General features: G+C 36.7%; 2 protein-coding genes across 2 annotated transcripts; both read right to left on the bottom strand.

Annotated features, from left to right (window-relative positions):
* Positions 1-1042: 1042 nt before the first annotated feature.
* On the bottom strand, positions 1043-3149 carry LOC102227494 (DELTA-sagatoxin-Srs1a-like). Its single transcript, XM_005796704.2, has 3 exons — positions 3043-3149; positions 2554-2676; positions 1043-1888 (listed from the first exon to the last, which is right to left on the bottom strand). The coding sequence occupies exons 2-3, from the start codon at positions 2655-2657 to the stop codon at positions 1432-1434; spliced, it is 561 nt and encodes a 186-aa protein (XP_005796761.1). The 5' UTR covers positions 2658-2676; positions 3043-3149; the 3' UTR covers positions 1043-1431.
* Positions 3150-3739: 590 nt separating this feature from the next.
* LOC111611602 (bryoporin-like) lies at positions 3740-6737 on the bottom strand. Its single transcript, XM_023348666.1, has 3 exons — positions 6628-6737; positions 6206-6314; positions 3740-4450 (listed from the first exon to the last, which is right to left on the bottom strand). Exons 2-3 carry the CDS (start codon positions 6307-6309, stop codon positions 4021-4023), a joined length of 534 nt encoding a protein of 177 aa, XP_023204434.1. The 5' UTR covers positions 6310-6314; positions 6628-6737; the 3' UTR covers positions 3740-4020.
* Between the last annotated feature and the right edge of the window lie 11347 nt (positions 6738-18084).

Here is an 18084-nt window from a genome sequence, read left to right as displayed (position 1 = left end):
CTTTTACAGTTTACTTTATCCCAACATTTAAAGCCCACAATGCACAATGGAATTTATCCAGTATATCCATATCTGCAGGTGCAGGTGTGTGTCTTTCAAACCTGGGAGACCCACAACAAAGAATGCAAACACACAAGCACTTATGAGGTAAAATACATAATAGAAAAAAAATGAAAGTAGTCTTAGGAGCAGTTGTTGGAAACACAAAGAAAAGATTAAAAGCTAAAATGTGTGTCAATATCTTCAATATGTCACTCAAAAAGCTTTGTGGATTAAGTCTACACAGGCCCAATTTCCGCCTCTATATTATTTGCTTTTTATTCAAATGAAACAGCAACAACTGAAACCTTTGATCTGTGCCTCTGTGTTGAGGCAATGGTTGATGCTGCAAAAAGCCTTGTGACATAATGAGAAACCAGAACCAGAATGGCAGCATGGGGACTTCAAATAGATTTGCTGAAACCTGATATCTTCTTATGAGATGTAAATGAAGAGCAGCTGTTTCACCGTCTGCATTAAATCTCAATACATCTAAAGGTTAATGGCGGTGTCTGCAAAGAACTGGCAGTGATGTTACTGCAAAAATAAGTACTTAGTGTTGAGATAAGGTAATTTATTGGGCGGTCAAATCAATCTAAGTGTCTTTCAACCTGCTAAGATGATAACTTTGAAAATAAAATAAAATATATAATTATTCAGATTTTTTGCTGTAGATTTCAGAGTAAAGGTATGCATTTAATTGTTAATAATTACACAATTACCTCCTTAACTTTAGTCTTTCTGCTTTGAACAGAAAATTTTGAACAGTTTTTTTTAAGGTTTTACTGTGACCATGATGTATTGCAAATTAAGGCATCCAGGCAATTTATTAAAAACTCAGTCCCACCTCAAAGTAATCAAGACCTTGTAAACATACAAAGAATGCCTTGGATGGAAGGCATGCTAAAAAAAAGAAAATAATAATAATCTTTTCGCATTAAAATATTTCAATGTCCTTTTTATGCCCTCTTTTTAACCCCAATCAGGAGACAGAGACACACAATAAGCTTTGGAGAAAAGATTTATTTTATTCCTGAAAGAATAATGTCAAGGTGAATTCAGACAGCCACTCTGTGTATTTTATTAAGCTATGTGCCCTCATCCTTCAGTGAGTCATCCTTTGATTTCCTTTTCTAAAGATGCCAGTTTAAAACTGAATAGCACAGAAATACCGAAAGGCTTTTGGTATAAAATAAATTATTTCTAGCAGGATTTTAAAAAAAAAACCCCAAACAAATTCAGATCTTAAACAGATTATAAGCTAATGGGTAACACCAAGGCATGGAGACACATGTCAGCAACAACATCTGTTAAAGTGTGCATGCTCATTGTAGTGGTGGAAGCCTGCAGAAAAATAGACTGCGAGGAAGGATTCTGCAACTGGGATGTGCTCTAGTAAGCCTGCTGTCCCAAGTGTGTGAAAAGCTTGTCCCATACCTCCACCTTCATGATGGCATTGCCCATGGGACACATAGTTGCTTTGATGTCAAGGTAGTTTCCCACATAATTGATTCCTGAGCCATTGGCTTCCCCTCTGACAAAACCATGCTCATGCTCTTTCTTCTCATAGTACATTTCTTTGAATAAATCCTTATCACAGTTGCGGCCCTTTTTATAGATGCCCACCGCAAACCAGTTCTTGTACAGGTTGTAGTCCCAGGGAACTGAAAACATGATGGCCAGCGTCTCAATGTAGTCATTCTGGGACCTCTCGAAAAGGTCGTAGGTCATGACGCCAACGCTACCGGTTGCTTTTCCACCAGACTTGGTGAAGGTGCACACCTCTGTCTTTAGGGGGCGTACTGTCGGTTGAGGTGGATTGAACACCTCTCCATTGTCAAGGTAAGCTCTAATAACAAAAATAAGAACAAATTGTTGAAACAGATACTTACATGTAATACATCAAACTCAAAATCTTTATCCTTACTGGATAACATTGAATCACAATCAACCTTTCTTGATTGGATCAGTTAGGATTATCAGAAATATTTACTAAATGATACCGTTTATTTCCAAAATTTTGTATGCAAAGGATATCCTTTTTTTAAAGTTCAGGGGAGCCTGGACGAAGTCTGATGACTTTTAAAGCTTCTGGTTAATACACAATATCTGAGTTAACAAATATTAACAATAACATAAATCAACTGTAGTTGACGTATGTTGAAGTCTCCAACACTGTTTCTATTTAATATCTTGCACTGTTTCAAAAGAAATTATGCAAGATATTAAGAAGGGAATTGTGGGTCTAAACAAATCTGGTTCTTATTGTATAGCATGTAAGGATAAACGTTATAGGGATGTCTTGTCTCAGATTTGAATGTGTTTTGGTGCAAAATGTGCATTATGTCCCTCCCCCCACCAAAGAAAAATAATTAGATCATGCAAATATGTTGACTAGAGTTAGTAAGAGATCTTCATCATTGACAATGAAAAAACTCCTTTACCAATATGGCCTGAAAGATATAAGAAAAATATATCAGGAGAAATCAACAAATTTCTCACTAAATTGCTTACTTGGGACTGATAAGGCAGTAATTATTTGTGATATTTGAGATTTCAATAGTCACACTTCTCTTGCTGGTCACATCAGCTGCCACAGCTTCAGCTGACTCCGTCATGCTCCAACAATTATGAGATCTATTTGGAAAACAAAAGTATTTCAGATAGAGTCAAACAACGTGAAAGTCATGGCCACTGGCGTTTTTTTTTTTAAATACTTTGATCAATTTTCATCTTAACATAAAGTACAAAAAAAACGAGACCATTGGAAAATAGGTGAAATTTAGCTTCAGGTGTATCGTGAAGCTAACAATATAGCTCCTACTCTGTTAAGTCTTTGTGTCAAACTTAAGAGTTAACAAGATAATAAATACTGATGTTATAAACCCATCAGTTTTTCAGTTAGTTTTCAATAATGACTCTCTTTAAAACACACAAAATACCTATCAAGCAAAAGCGATTTGTAAGGAATTTTAACTAAGAATAGTGATTTTAGAAACTTACCTGTGAACAAAGTCCAAGTATTCCAAAAGCAAAATGGGAGAAGTCGGAAAAGACACCTGAATGGGAGGTGCTGTTTTTTTCTCTGTTTTCCAGGATGTTCCCCTCCCTCTTGCAACATACCATAATTTAGACCAAGCACACCCTCTTTCCACATACATACATTAGTAAGTTTGGGCCTACACGAAAGATTACTACAAAAATATAAATGTGGTTAATCCCTGTATCATCAAACAACCACACCCTTTCTTGGATCCCTCTCTAATACTTTCTCCTTGGATCTCTTTGCTGCTAACGCTGCACATTTATCCTGTCCTGTCTTTTTTTCCTTTTTTCATAAAATCCATCAGAGAGAAGCAGTTCGGGAACCTTCTTCCTTTTTTAGTGAGCAACAGAAAACAAGTAAACAATGCAAATCTAGGCACACATCTCTGGAGCCTCCTTACTCTTATTTTTTTTCTACTACTGAAGCTGTTGTTTTCCAAGTTCCACACAAACAGCAAGATGAAAAGTCTCCTAGCCAGTGAAGAACCGTGTTGTTATTGCGCAGATTAAAAAAACATCTACGCCAGCTTTCCATCTGTTGCCACTCATTAGAGTTGGATAGATCCAGATAAGAGATTAAATAATAATTACTGTTCATCAGTAATAATGCAGGCATACAGAGTGAGAACATACTCCACACAAAGCAACACAAGCATTGGGTCTGAATGTTTTATTACCATAATCAAAGAGAAGAGAGAGTACAATGTACATGAGTCCAAGACATTAGCTAATGGGAAATCAATGAGCTGGTTGTCAGATATTGATATCTCTCAGCAGATGCAAAATACAGATGACAGCAAAATCAGTCTTCCTCTCCTGAATGCATTTCTTTTGTATTTCAAGATGACGACAGTGGTCACATCAAACACATTCTATTCACTCTACGGACACAAAAACAACAAGGAGTTTAAGAATAAAATCCAGTCGACCTGCACACTATCGGCCCATTTTATCATACAGCTCTACTTTAACAATAGCTTTGCCTGTTGTAGACATTGTGGCTCTTAAATCAACATGTGCTGCTTTATATTCCAGCCCACATCCGTTTGCCTCAGAACGGGTGAAGTTGCTGAGATCTTTCCCATCATACATCTGGTCGTACAGATGTTTGTCGCAGGCCCGGGAATGCTCGACCACACCTACAGCCAGCCGGTTCTTGTAAATTTTGTGGTCGAAAGGCACGGAGAACATGAGGGCCATGCGCTCCGAACAAACCCGGCTTTGCATGTGGAACAGGTCATAGGTTAGCAGGCCGACCGCACCGGTGGCGGTGTTGTCATCTTTAGTGAAGGAGCACACTTCTGTCTTTTGGGTGCGAACTGTGGGCTGGGGTGGGTGGTACGAAAAGCCACTTGTCATGTAAACCCTACAAAGGAAAGAAAGTTACAAATTAATATTTAAAATATTTCAATAATGTTGCAATGAAAAAAAACGAGAAAAAACTTTGCAAAGTTTCCTAAAGTTTGGGGATGCTCTTTCTGAGTGTTGGGGTGGGAAAACAGTGTACACTGATGGATGGAGTAAGACTGGAGGTGTACTACTATGGACTTCTAAGCAAAAGTAATTCTACCTGCATGCGATGTGCAATGAGGCAGTGTGTGTCAGTGCATGATAGATTGGTAGATGTTCTCAGCAACATAATGTCACATATGAAAATCACCCATCCAAAATATGGCCAGTCCTGACAAATCTAGACAAATGCAGAAACATGATACACATGGCAAAAGACTTGATGTGCATTCTGGTGCTGTTTTGTGCAACTCACTCTTTTTTCTTTTTTTTTACATTACCAGTGCCTTTTAAAAGTATTGACATTCCTTAAACGTTTTCACATTTTGTAATTTTATTTAAAAAACACAAAGTATGATGTGTTTTCATTTTTTACTAATAATCTAAGAAGTGTGCATGTATTACATGAACAGTAGCAAGAATAAAGCCACTTTTAAAGAAAGATCTAGTATGTCCCATTAATAGTTTGCCACAAGTAATATGGAACAGAACAAATATGGAAGAAGCTACTCTCAGATGAGACCAAAAAATTGAACTCTTTTGGCTGAACCCAGCATCCCTGCCATGACACATGGCGATGAAAGCATCATGCTGTTGGGATCACTTTTCTCAAAAGGGATCAGGTATGTGATAAGCATTAATGGGAAAAACTACAGGACAATCCTGATGAAAGAAAATACTTTTGCTAACTGCAGAACAACTGAGTCTCGGAAACTGGAACAACCATAAAAACAGAGCTACAATGTCCTAGTTTAGATTTATTATTCTTCAGGTTAAGTTTAGAATCAATATCTGAATAATTCCACACAACAAATTATGTTTTGTCACAACACATTTAGAGTAACAGAAACAAAAGAAATATTTTTACACTATATGTATATAATACAAACTGTTCAAACAGGACAAATGTGCCATCATTTATCTACATAAAAGATAGAATTTGAACATTTACAGTCAAAGCACAATCACTTACTAGAATGCGTCAACCAAGTCCAGACATAGAGACAACTGAGAATCTGTAGTGTTATTCTTGAATGCTAAGCTTGAGCAATATTGCAAACAAGAATGGGCAAAGATTTCAGGCTTTCAATAAGCAAACCTGGCAGAAACTCATCCATGAAGAGCTGCAGTTGCAATTGCTGTCAAATACTTTGTGAGTCTACAAAGTATTGACGTTTCTCAGATATGTCTTTGAAAATAGTTTTGAAGACCAGGTTTCGTTTTCCTTTCACATTACATTGGTCCACGTTGTTCTGTCCAAGTTGTCTCGGATTGTAATATGAAAAAAATTCAAGTTCAAGGGGGTGTGAATACTTATGCAGGTTTCTGTGTCAACTTTATCTGTGTCTGATTGTTCTGACTGCAAATGAAAATATGCATCTTAAAGTGAATAGGAAATTAAAAGTATGGTTACTTTTTAAACAGTTAAATACAAAATTAGATGGAGTTTTCAAATGCCATTGCTATGAATTTAATATCAAACATCACTGTGCTACACAGTAGATGAAAATGTACTGTGATCTGACCACCTCATTGGGGTTAGATCTCAAATGTACTTTCAATGTATTCTTTACTCTAAGTTGTAAGCTTAGTGATGCAGTTGAAGACTTACTTTGGGTTAATGAGACAGTAGCTGCCGCTGATATTCGTTATCTCTACGGTGCAGTGCCTGTTGGTTGTAAGAGTGGCGGACACAGCCTCTGCTGTTTCAGGCATCTTGACTGCAAGAGAATTATGAGTAAAAGCTCAGTTTTGTAGATCCAATAGAGCAAAACAAATGTATGTGTTTTCTATTTAGATACTCAGAAAACATGAGTAGTATTTAAGATGATGGTTGGATGACAAGAAACAAAGGTCAAAAGCAAGCTTTTACAGTTACACTAACTAGCTAGAAAGAACAAATGTAGGCAAAGTAGGTGTGCTAATATCAAATTAGTGGAAGGAAAAAAAACGATTCACAGTACTTATAAAACTTTTTCTACACAATAAATCAAGTGATATTTTCCTATTGCTGAGTGTGATTATTATATTTACCTTGTAGAGATTCACACCAGTGTTGTGCCAGACAGCAGCGTCAAGTTCTTTTCCTCAGATCCTGGAAAGAGTGTCTCTTGTGTGATTACACCTCCACAGCACTTGTTCAAACACAGGCGTGTCTACACTATCAGTTATTAGAAAATCCTGGCTAAAAAAGTGCCGCTTTGGGCACCTGGTATTCTGTAAATGCTGCATAGTAATCACCATGGAGGATTTTAATTAGGTGAATCTCAAAACATATCAATTAATTAGACAACACATCTTGATTGTTGTCAGGTTTCCATGTGCATCACAGATGAGATGTATTGATAGAAAATTTTTCTCACATTAAACTTTCATTTTTTATCTTTAATTTTTTAAATATTTTTATGTCTTTCATAGTTTCTCATAGTTTAATTGATTGTCTTTTAGATATTTTAAACAAATCCCTCCACTCCTGTAGTAGGTAGTGAAACACTTCATGTTCCATCTTGTTTTGAGTAAAACTACATTTTTCCAGGCATTGCTTAACTGGTTATTTTGCTGCAGGTAAGGGCTAGCACCAGATTTCTGTGGGAACCTCCTGAAATCATTCACACATTTCAACACACTGTCTACATCCAGGTCTTAAATGCGTACTCTTCCCCCAGAGGATTAGGGAGTTGTGAAAGAGGCACTCCCGTTTTCCCCGTTGACCTCACAAACAAGACTTTACGCAACAACTCACTATAGTATCAGCAGTATATCTGAACGCTTCTCAATTAGAGATGTTTTGCAGTACGGTCCTTAAAGCAGCACACATAATACCACAGCAGCTGTTCGTTTTTTGTTTAAGAATCCTTCTATTTCAAAATTTGTAGTCACCAGATGGCACCAAACATGCATCTGCAAAAACACATTGGTACTCCACAGAGTTTGTCAGGTTAAGTCTTTTCTAACTTCAGACACTCAGTAATTTCATTAAGGAAATTTCTAATATTACAAACAGAAAATCCCTGATATCTACTAACAATAGTAGGTTTTTATGTGTCACAGTGTACAGTATGCTTTTTTTTTTAACACATTTCCCAGGATTTTAGATGTTGTTAAAATAGAACAATCCAAACATAAAAGAAATGCAATCTCAGTGGTATTATCTTAAATTGGAATCTGCCCGGTTGAGTCTTAAATGTGCAAAAGGACCTTTACACATAGGAATGGCTTCCTCAGTTTGACCTGTCTTCTGCTGCCACCCTCAGGCCAAATTTTAGGGATTTCAGATACATCATTTGCCAAATCACTCTTTTAATGATGAAAATGATCCTATAGAGACGTAATGACCTGCACTGAGTATTATGTCTCTTCATCTGCACTCACAGGGGTTAACAGTGATCATCCAATATTCCGCATGACCTGCCTTTTAAGAGCTCATCTCAGGGCAAATTACATCCTTATGAAGCAGGTGCGTTAAATTTAATCACACTCAGGTTATCTTTGTGAGAATAGTTAGTAAAAGGTAATTAAGAGGGTGACAAAAGGAAATAATACGAGCACTCTCAATCAGCGTGATGCTGAGACTTTCACAGTGTTATGACAAAGATAAATGTATGCTGAGTACATAACCATATTTAATCACAGTGGCTGCAGTATCGGTAAATCAACCTCATGCCACTTGTGTCGCAGCTTTTAGTCCATTAGACACCTTTTTGACAGCATTATGTTTTATGTACTTCTGTTGTTTTTAATTTTACTGACACTGTAAATCATTCGAAAGAATATTTTCACAGAATGCAGCAAAATGTTTTATTCATTTATCTCCGATCCAAGTTGAATAAAAGCAAATGAATTAACGTTAAGCCCATTACAGTCAGTGCTTAATTACCCTTCTGTCTTTTCAGTTTCAGTCAAATTGCCATCAGTGATGATATTCTGAAAATGGAAGACACATTAAATAAAACTGTGCAAAAATGCTCAACTAAAACAGAACTTCAACATACATAGCTTCTCAGAATTTTTATGACAAATATGCATAAAATGTAAAGTTACATTGAATCCCTACATTTGCTATAGGGACCTATTGTAGCTTTGTGAACATTGTATTAAGTTGAAAGATTTGGAAATGCAAACCGCAATTTGGACAAAAACTCTTTCGTAATATGGCCAGAAGGTTGATTATGATCTTACCCCAAGGGGGCCCTACACTGTTCACATGGATTAGTAATAAACTGGAACGTTGGTGGTAAATTGCAGCTAATTAATTAGCTACTTTGTTGAAGCACAAATTAGTCAACACCAATTCCCCATCTCTTTTTATTTTTCCTTGGCAATCATTTCATGTTTTTAAGCCGCTGTCACACTGTTTCTTAGTTTGCCACAAATGTTGACACAATTGAATGTATGATTTAATTTGGGTCTAAAAAATACAATTAACTTTGTGATAAATGAAATCTTGTCACATAATATGAAGTATGTTTATTATTCATGATTACATGTATTCCATTCAGCATACTGAAAAGGGTAAAATACGTTTTGCTGGAGCTTCACATCTTATTTTGTTTTTTTTATCTATATGTAGAAAAATACCACAAACAAATCTTCTATCCCTGCCATTTTGCACAAATCTACAAAAATTTATCTGTCATATTTTACAGATGATTTTCAGTTCACTGAAAAATATGAGAACTATTTTAAGTTCTCAACAAATATGACTCTCAAAAGTAAATCAGGTGTTTTATTTTTATATACCACACTTTTAGAGTATAATTTTCAGTCTTCAGAGGATTTCCATTATTAGACTCACAGATTTACCTTCCATCCATTACTTAATGTCTGGTTCTGTTATGATTTCTTCCCAGAATCACTCTTTCATTTCCAAATGTGATGTCAACAGTGTGGAGCTCTGGGATTGAAAACTGGCCACTTAGGAGGTGTGAAAACAAAAATCATTATAAATAGCCCTACTGTGGTGGGCTTTGACAGATGTGCCAGACTGGTCTTAGGTTAATATGAAATCATTGCAATAAACTGCATCATGTTGGCTAATGGCACTTACCTTTTTTTTAAAAAAATGTGGAGGTGTGTCAGATTTACCACAAAACTGAACACACACACACAAATATTCTTATTCTGGTTTAGAAATAAAATACACAAAACACAACACAGTTTTGCTTCAGTTAAGCACTAATGTCTTATTCATATTCCACCCCCCCTTTCCTGCTCAGCAATGAAGCCACCTTCTTTGCAGCACTAATGATGCATAACATCAGTGACATTTCTGTCTCCAGAGAGAGAGCAATTTGGTTCTGTCTTAATCTCTTTATCACTGCAGATAAACCTGATGATAACTGGGTGTTTAATGCAGAGATTATTGCTGCATTTAAGACCAATTATATCAAACAGTGTTCACCCAAACCTTCTATTTTACATAGTTCACTTATGAAATATTAAAACAAATTATTTTCTGACTCAACTCATCTAACCAGATGTCTTTTCTTTATTCTCACTTGTGATCCATGTTTCAGTCAAGGAAAGGTTGTCACTGTACTCTGCCTCTAATATAACAGAGAAAGTTCAGTTCCTACACATCCATTTAAACAGCTCCAAACCGGTCCACATGAAAAGGTCAAATCATTGCGCTTTGTTTGTTCAGGTCAGAGAAAGACATAATACTCAGTCATGATAAGAATTTGTAATGTTGTGAGATGCAGTTGATCGTAATAGTCTTGCCAAGATGATCAGTTCTTAATTGAGAAGTTGTTTTTCCAATAACAATCTAAGAAGAAAATGCTGGATGATAACATGTTAGTTTTTTTTATTTTTAGACTATCATTTCAACACAAATAGACAAGAGTATTGCAAAATGACTTATGTATGACAGCAATATAATGCTACTGCACAAAGCTTGAAGAAGAGCTGCCTGTTTTAGGTCAGCAATGATAAGAAGACACCTTTGTTATTTGGTAAATTGCATAGTACAGTCACTGCAATAGTTTATCTCTTTCTTCAAGTCAAAAGTTTAAATTTCTTTTATGTTTACTAGAATTGCTGTTTACACTGTATGACTAAGCTGAAATGTTTGGATGTTCTTACATAATTCTGGTCCATTCTCCCTAACAGACCTGATGTACTAGAGTCAGGTTTGTGGACAGTCTTATTCCCACACCTTTCCAGCCCTGCCAACCAAATTTTCTGTGGCTTAAATTCATTTGCAGTATGCCTCGAGTCATCTGTACATTTGAGAGACAAGTTTATGTCCAAGTTTTAACTTTAACTTCCTGATCTATGTGTTAAGATCTTGCTTTAATAAGGCTTTTAACATAGTGCCATTTATCATTAAAAAAATCTGCAGACAAATGTTTGTCTTAGCAGCTATGTGAATAAAATGTTTTTCAGTCTAAAACATTAGTAAGGTAGTCTCGCCTTCATGCAGAGATCATTATCAGTTTTCATGTGTACAATATTTTATGCAAAAGATGCAAAACATCACTATGATATTAATTAAAATAAAAATGAAATCCTTGTGGTAAATTCCTGCACACACTCTTTATAGAAATGAAATACAAAGCAGATAAGAGTCTCATCGTCCTCTCTTTAATTCATTTTGTCGTATCTTGCAAATTGTAAATTATTTTACTCATTAACATGTTTTAATAGCCTCCCTCACCAGTTATTAGAAGCTACAACAATCTAAAACATGATTATAACCAAATTAAAATCCTTAAACTTTTTAGAGAGAAAGCCAATAATGTCAGATGAAATCAGTCAAATATCAAATCAAGGATTTGTGATTTAGAAGACTACTCTGTGTCTCAAAAGCAAAAAATATAAAAATCATGAAAATCATTTCAGCTACAGATGTAATCATGGAATCAAAACATCCCTACGTTATATCACACTATTCACTTCTTAAACTCTTATAATTCAATCAGCTTTGAGGACGGGAGATTCTGATTAATCTCTTCAGTCATCAAAATGGTCTTCAAAGGTAAAGGTTCTCAAACGTAGGGTAATGGGTGAGAGGAAGTAGATGGGGATTATGCAAACTTTGCGGTGATTAATTTTGGTCTGAGATGTATCTGCGCTGATGGTAGCCTGGAGACGAGCATATTGATTGATTGCTACAGAGGGCGCGAGGTTCTGCACATTTACTTTTTGATGAATCGGCTGTCAGGGCCTCAAACAACCAAATATGGCTCTGTAAATGAATGTTTAAGTGATTATGGTATAAGTGTAAATAGTATGCATCTATTAAGGAGGATTACATTTGGTGCCACTTTAAGAAGAGAGGAGGAATAAAGGGGCAAGCCAGCAGAATATCCCACTGCAAAGTAGACATAGGGGAAAATGTGGTTTTAATCTGCATATATAATGTTTTAGCATTCAAATAGGGAAGTCCTTGACATTAATCTCTGTGTGTGTGTGTTTGAGTGTCTGTGGATGCATGAGGCTGTATGTTCATGTAGGCTGGTGTGTGTGCGTGGGCGTGTGTGTGTGTGCTTTTAAGGGGCCGAGGCTGAAGACGAGGGCTTTAAGTTGACAGAGCATGCCAGTGCATCCACCCGCTCAAATTACCGTGCAACAAAACGCATCCAGGGTGCTGCACTGGAGGTGAGAGTAGGAATAAACGCCTGCTTCAAAGATGATTTGTGCTCAGTGCGGATTAATTCCCCCACCTAAGAAAAATCAATAGCGCCGTGTGGAAAAGGAATACATTTGTGTCACCTTTTGGTGACAAGGAAGTGAAAACACACTATGGAGGCAAGTTGAGACAATGCACATCAAAATGACTAAAACCCACTTAAACTGGTGAGGGGTTCAATCCAGGGAGCCGCAGGTAATTAAAGATTTTCTCCCTCTGTTAATTTCTCTGTACAGTATGTCCCAAAGCTGTCCCTGTTTTAAAATGTGTTCTATTATTCCAAAATACCAATTGTGTAATCGCTCATGATTGAACTGCAAGCCTTTCATCACTCACAATACAAATCTATTAACAACATTAATTTCTTATTGTTCATGTAAACACTTGCTGCCTAATTTTGGCATTCAGATCTCTGCATTCGACCCTCAGCAGCCTTTTTAGCCGTATTTTACCTTGATTTTGTAATTATTTGAAAACCAACACTTACTCATTTAAATTTACATATGGGCATAAACACAAGCAGCTAATGGATGCAAACTTCATAAGCACCTCAAAACATTCTGATTTCAGTGCAGGAAGAAATTCTTCAGGGGAAAAACATAAACGGCTTTTTGATATTCAAGAACGTGTCGAAAGAATGGAATGAAAACAGATACTGTATATTTTTTGTCCTGATTGTTTGGCTTCTTTTGTCCTGATTAATTTTATGTAAACACTTTTTTTCCTCCAAGCTTCAGATTTCTGAAAAGCACCTTGACTTTTGTCCTTTGCGTTCACTACACCCTTCAAAGACGTTTTGGGAAAATACCTGCATTGTGCAAACATGCTGTATTGCACAGTTAGCGACTCATTTCCATATTCCCAAACAGAGCGTCCTCATCCTCGCATTGACTAAATGATAAACACGAAGGCCTCTGTTTGCTACTGATCCTCTGAAGAGAAGACAGACAGGAGATCAATGAGCTCCTCATCCTCCATCCCATCTGCCATTCGCTTTTTTTGCTTTTTCAGTTCCCCAATTTTCCCATCATCCCTACGTTCTCCTCCAACCATTGCATCCTCCTGCTGCTGTCATTCAGTGTTTCTAAGGCTTAATCCTCTGCTTTTCACTCACGCTACACAGCCTGTGCTGCCCCTGATGTCCCACCCTCCTCAGCTCCATCCCGCTTTATGGGAAATATAATCCCATTGATCCAAAACCCGATGGGAAGCGCTGATCTGTAAACAGACAAGTGCTCAATAAGAATCGCCCGGTCCTCCAGAGAGAAGACGGAGGGCTGGCTGGGTGTTAGGGTGGATAGGTGGTGCAGGGGCAGCAGGTACTGAGGAGGTTTACTGAGGAGACTGAAGGTGGCGGAGGTCTTTCTATTGTGTGTCTTAGCATCATCTATCAGATTTATTGCAGAGCTCCTTCATTGCCCCCTCACCTGGCTCCACCGATTCTAACTTTATTGCAGCCTTGAACTATATTCTACCCAAGCAATTAAAAGTTCTTAGCTCTGAGTGAACATTTGAAAGGTGTGACATTTTCGTTTTGACTGACGGCGAATTTAGAGCGACAGGAGAGACAGATGCAGCCAACCATGGATATGGATTTTTTTTTCTTGCTGCTTTTTTTGCTTTTTTTTTTTTTTACAATTTCCTCACAACCTGTTTATTTTTGCTTCCCATCTCTTTAGTCTGCAGACTACTTTGGCAACATTGCAAGACTAAGAGTTCAAGCATACATGCAAAAACAAACTCCTTGAAAGTCATTTGATGACAGTTAACATTGACCAAATAAATGTACACCTCTCCTATTTTTTTTTCTTTTGAACATTTGACAATGCTTCTGGAACAAGGATTTTTCTAACACATTGACAGTGTTTCATTAGAATAAGGATCTTTTAAAAACTTTATTGCATTTTTTATTGTGAGCTTATAATTAATTTTAAAATGCTTCATTAATCCCAAATGAAAATTAAATGTTGTTGCAATGCATATTATCCAAGATTCTTCAAAAAAATTGCTTTAGATTCTGAAAGCTATGAGCAGGAAGGATCTCCTATAGCTGTCAGTATTACAGAGATGCTGAAGAAGCCTTTGACTGAAGGCACTATGTTGTTGTAAATCATTCTCATGCAATAATTTTCCAAAATTTTCTCGATTTTATGAAGAATCCTTTTTTGCACTCTTCACAACAGACCTAGAGAATATACGCAGCACCTTGTTCTACTCAGAAAGTATAGTGTGCTCTGTCTCTTCTTGTAGATGTTTCACAGCTGTGTCTCCAGTTCAGTCAGTTTTTGAGGTGAACCCCGAGGTACTTTTACTCCTCAACCTCCTCCACCTCTTCTCTCATGACGGAAATAGTGTTTGACCAAACCCCTTTTCTTTTGACATCAACAATAATCTCCTTTGTTTTGTTCACATTTAATATAAAATTATTGCTTATGCACCATGACACAAAATGGTCGACCAGCTCTCTGTGCTCAGTTTCTTGTCCATCTCTGATACACCTGATGACTGCGGAGTCATCTCAGTATTTCTGTAGATGAAAGAACTCTGACTTGTGCTGAAAGTCTGAAGTGTACAGAGTGAAAGGAAATGGAGAGCGTACAGTCCCCTGAGGTGTTGCTGTGTCCCGGAGGGGAACGTGGAGCACAGGAGAGCACAGCTTTTATTCTCAACTACATGAAAGATGCAACATCAGAAATGTTTCTGGCTCCCGTTAAGATAATTTGGAGTGTTATTTCAATCCCTCTGCATATAAGAACAGGATTTAACTCTTCTGTTAATGTGAATTTAGGGTCAGCCCAGGTCAACTCCAGTCACAGCTGGGAGATGCCACCAATGTTGGCACTAATGGGCGTTCTGGGTCAGTGTAATCATCTGTCTTTTGAGGGATCTTTGAACTAGGAAAATAATTTAAGAGCAGAAGAATAAAAGAAATATGCCACAATAAGCTGTTTAAAAATTAAATCCTTTCTTTGACGTTCAAATGTCTTACCAAATAAATATTCAGAATTTTTACAGTAAACAAAACTGTACTTTTTTCTCCCTTGCTGTTTCTCTTGCTCTTTGTCTTCTTCTCACTTTTTTTCTCTCTTTATCTCCAAATCCACCCTCGCCAGCTAAATTATATGGTGTTTACCCATCTGATCACTATTCTAAAACAGAAGAAATTTCAAATATTCCCGATTCACAGTGTTAGATATTAACGGATTGCAAGATGAGCTTCAAAATACAAAAAAAGGAGAAAACTAAAAGTGTCAAAAGGATTCTGTAGTGACAATTCTCATTACAGTTGTTAATTATCTGAAATGTTTCTGTTGCAAGTGTTTTCTGTAGGTGGGTAGCAACTCCTTAATGAGTAACACCCTAACTGCTTCAGTCTTAAAGTCTTCATTTATTTTTCTAACAATCATTCTAAGAACATATTATGAACAGTATTGGCTACAGTTTGCTCAGCGATTCCTGAAACAGAGTAGCGTTTATAAAAATGCAGAAAACGGCTGATCTTGCTCATCCTTCCTTCTACATTCATGAACACGGTTGGTGTTGTGAGCTGAATATTCCAGGGAACCAACAAACACTTTGGGGTCAAAAGCACTATTGACTTGTAAAATAAACTGTATGGATAAAATGTCTCATCAATACCAACAGTATGTGAGCCTCCATAAAAACTCCACTTCCATGCCATTAATTTAAAATCGATCCAACGGGCTTGAACATTGTGAAACAAATGCACAGGATGTGCAGAGCGCTGCTCAAAACTCAGCTGAAAGTGAAGTTCTTTTTCTCAGTATTTCCACAGAACCAACAAAGAGTTTTTTGGAGTTACCATATATTACCTGGAGCATGTTTATGAAGAGCTGTGCTGAGTCGGCCTGTACAGTGTGTGCTCTTGCTGTAAGCATGCCTTCGCTGTGAGTTACAGATGCCTCTGTTCAATCCAACTCTTCCTACTTTTGGCTTGCTTCTCAAAGTGTCACAACATCTGCAAACATGGAGGATGCACAGTGAGTACAAAGTTTGCTCTGCTCTGAAATTGGGTTTTGTGGCGGTCTTAGGAACACTTCTTTTTATTTTGTCTGCCCTATGAGGAGTAACTTTTTGATTTGCAATCAAGCAGCAACGTAAAAAAAAATCCCTGTTGGTTTTCTTAAAGGCAGATTGAGATGAGGAAAGCTTCTTTTTTTATTTTTTTGCTTATGAAGACAAATCAACACGGCTGATGAAACTGTGCCGTAATCAGATGGCACTATCCTGTAACCAGAATGCACATCAGAGATAAACATGTTTTCTGAGATAGTGGAAATGCATTTAGAAAAGGCACACTTTTAAAAAACGTATTGCTAGCAATACGTTTTTTTAAACGTTGCTGGTAAATAGCAATTTCCTATTTATGAATACTGTGCTTTTTCTACTTCTCAAGAACAAGAGAGAAGACGAGATTTGCAAAACCTACATTGTGTTTGAAAGAGATTATCACACAAAAAGCATAAGACTGGGAGATTAATCAACACATTTCCTCCTGATCTGAAATTATTAGATATTGTGTTATTGTGGGGGTTTAGCCAGCTGAAGCCTGGCTTTATTGTTGTTTTATTGCGTCGCCTTTCAGATTGTTTGTTATACCATCAGAAAAAAACACATGGATGTCTCTTGCATCTTTTCTTACTAAATCTTTTAATTTAAGTTGTATCAGATTTGTCCTAAGTGTTTTTCTCCTTTCTTTCAGCTTATAGAGCTGATAGTTGTAAGAACCAGTCAGAGGCTGAGTCTGACAAAAATAAATATGTAATTATGCAGCTCATGCAAAAGAAAAAAAAATGCAATATGTCAGAAATTAGAATCTTATCCCCTGCTAATACAAAACTAGATTGCCATGAGCAAACTCCCCCACCTCCAAAAGAGCAAAACTTACTTTAGTTTGTTTTTATTTACAATCCAAATGTGTCTTCATCGACCTGAAAAACATTCTGCAATTTTCTTAGCAATGTTAAATTATGTATCTTTTTTTTTTTGTTTACTTTTGGGAGACCTATAAAACAAAAGTGTTCTCCTGTTGTAGATTAGCAGCTGATCCTTTGGGTTTTATCCTGCAGGGCTACTCCACCGGAAAAACTGGAATGAGGGTTTCGGCTTATCCTCGCAATGCTTGTCCTTGTCTCTAATGCACTTCATTACTTCTAAACTTCATTTGAAGTGAACTTCTAAAGTTCATTTAGAAATTAAGGAAATTTAATTGCTTTCTTGGTCAACAAGAAGTAGCTAGGCAACTAGACTTATCTCTGCTTTTCTTGCGTAAAATGTATGCTCCAAGCAAAATGAATGACTAATTGTATTGTAAACAATCTTTAGAAGCTGGTTTCTATAACATCAGAGCATATAATCAACACCTCACCTTAATGTAAGTGTTACTTTAACCCAACCGGACATTTATAGCTAAAACCTGAAGTTTAGTAGATGTTTAATCACAGACATTATGTTATAACTATTTTACTTACAAAGTCAGTTTGACTTTTTCTGTTTCAGTCAGTTAGGATTAAAAACATTTCCCTTTGCTAAACGCAAGAAAATTATTAAATTTCTTCATATTCAGAAGGCTTTAGGTATTTGGTTGAAATGACTTCTACAAACAACATAGACATCTTTCCATCTTTGTCATTCTTCTTCTAGACAGAATGTGTGTAAATTAGTCAGGTTTGTACTCACGTCGTTTGGCTTGGTGCTTTATAACTACAAAAAGCTTTGACTTTGGTGTCCTTAAGCCTTGTAACTAACTTAGTGGTTCGCTTTGAGTCATTTAGAAGATCCATTTAATCAGATCATCATCTAGGCTTTCACAAATTGTATGCATTGTGCAAAATTAC

Source organism: Xiphophorus maculatus, chromosome 16, assembly GCF_002775205.1.
Source record: "Xiphophorus maculatus strain JP 163 A chromosome 16, X_maculatus-5.0-male, whole genome shotgun sequence".
Taxonomy (NCBI): domain Eukaryota; kingdom Metazoa; phylum Chordata; class Actinopteri; order Cyprinodontiformes; family Poeciliidae; genus Xiphophorus; species Xiphophorus maculatus.
The sequence above is the reverse complement of the archived record's forward strand: the minus strand, read 5'-3'. Positions and strand labels throughout refer to the sequence as shown.

Excerpts from the sequence above, each read along its gene's own strand:
- LOC102227494 (XM_005796704.2), bottom strand. The coding sequence starts at position 2,657 with ATGACGGAGTCAGCTGAAGCTGTGGCAGCTGATGTGACCAGCAAGAGA. Across the intron at positions 1,889-2,553 it reads TACTGCCTTATCAGTCCCAA|AGCTTACCTTGACAATGGAG; the intron begins GTAAGCAATTTA and ends TTTTGTTATTAG.
- LOC111611602 (XM_023348666.1), bottom strand. The coding sequence starts at position 6,309 with ATGCCTGAAACAGCAGAGGCTGTGTCCGCCACTCTTACAACCAACAGG. Across the intron at positions 4,451-6,205 it reads TACTGTCTCATTAACCCAAA|GGTTTACATGACAAGTGGCT; the intron begins GTAAGTCTTCAA and ends TTTCCTTTGTAG.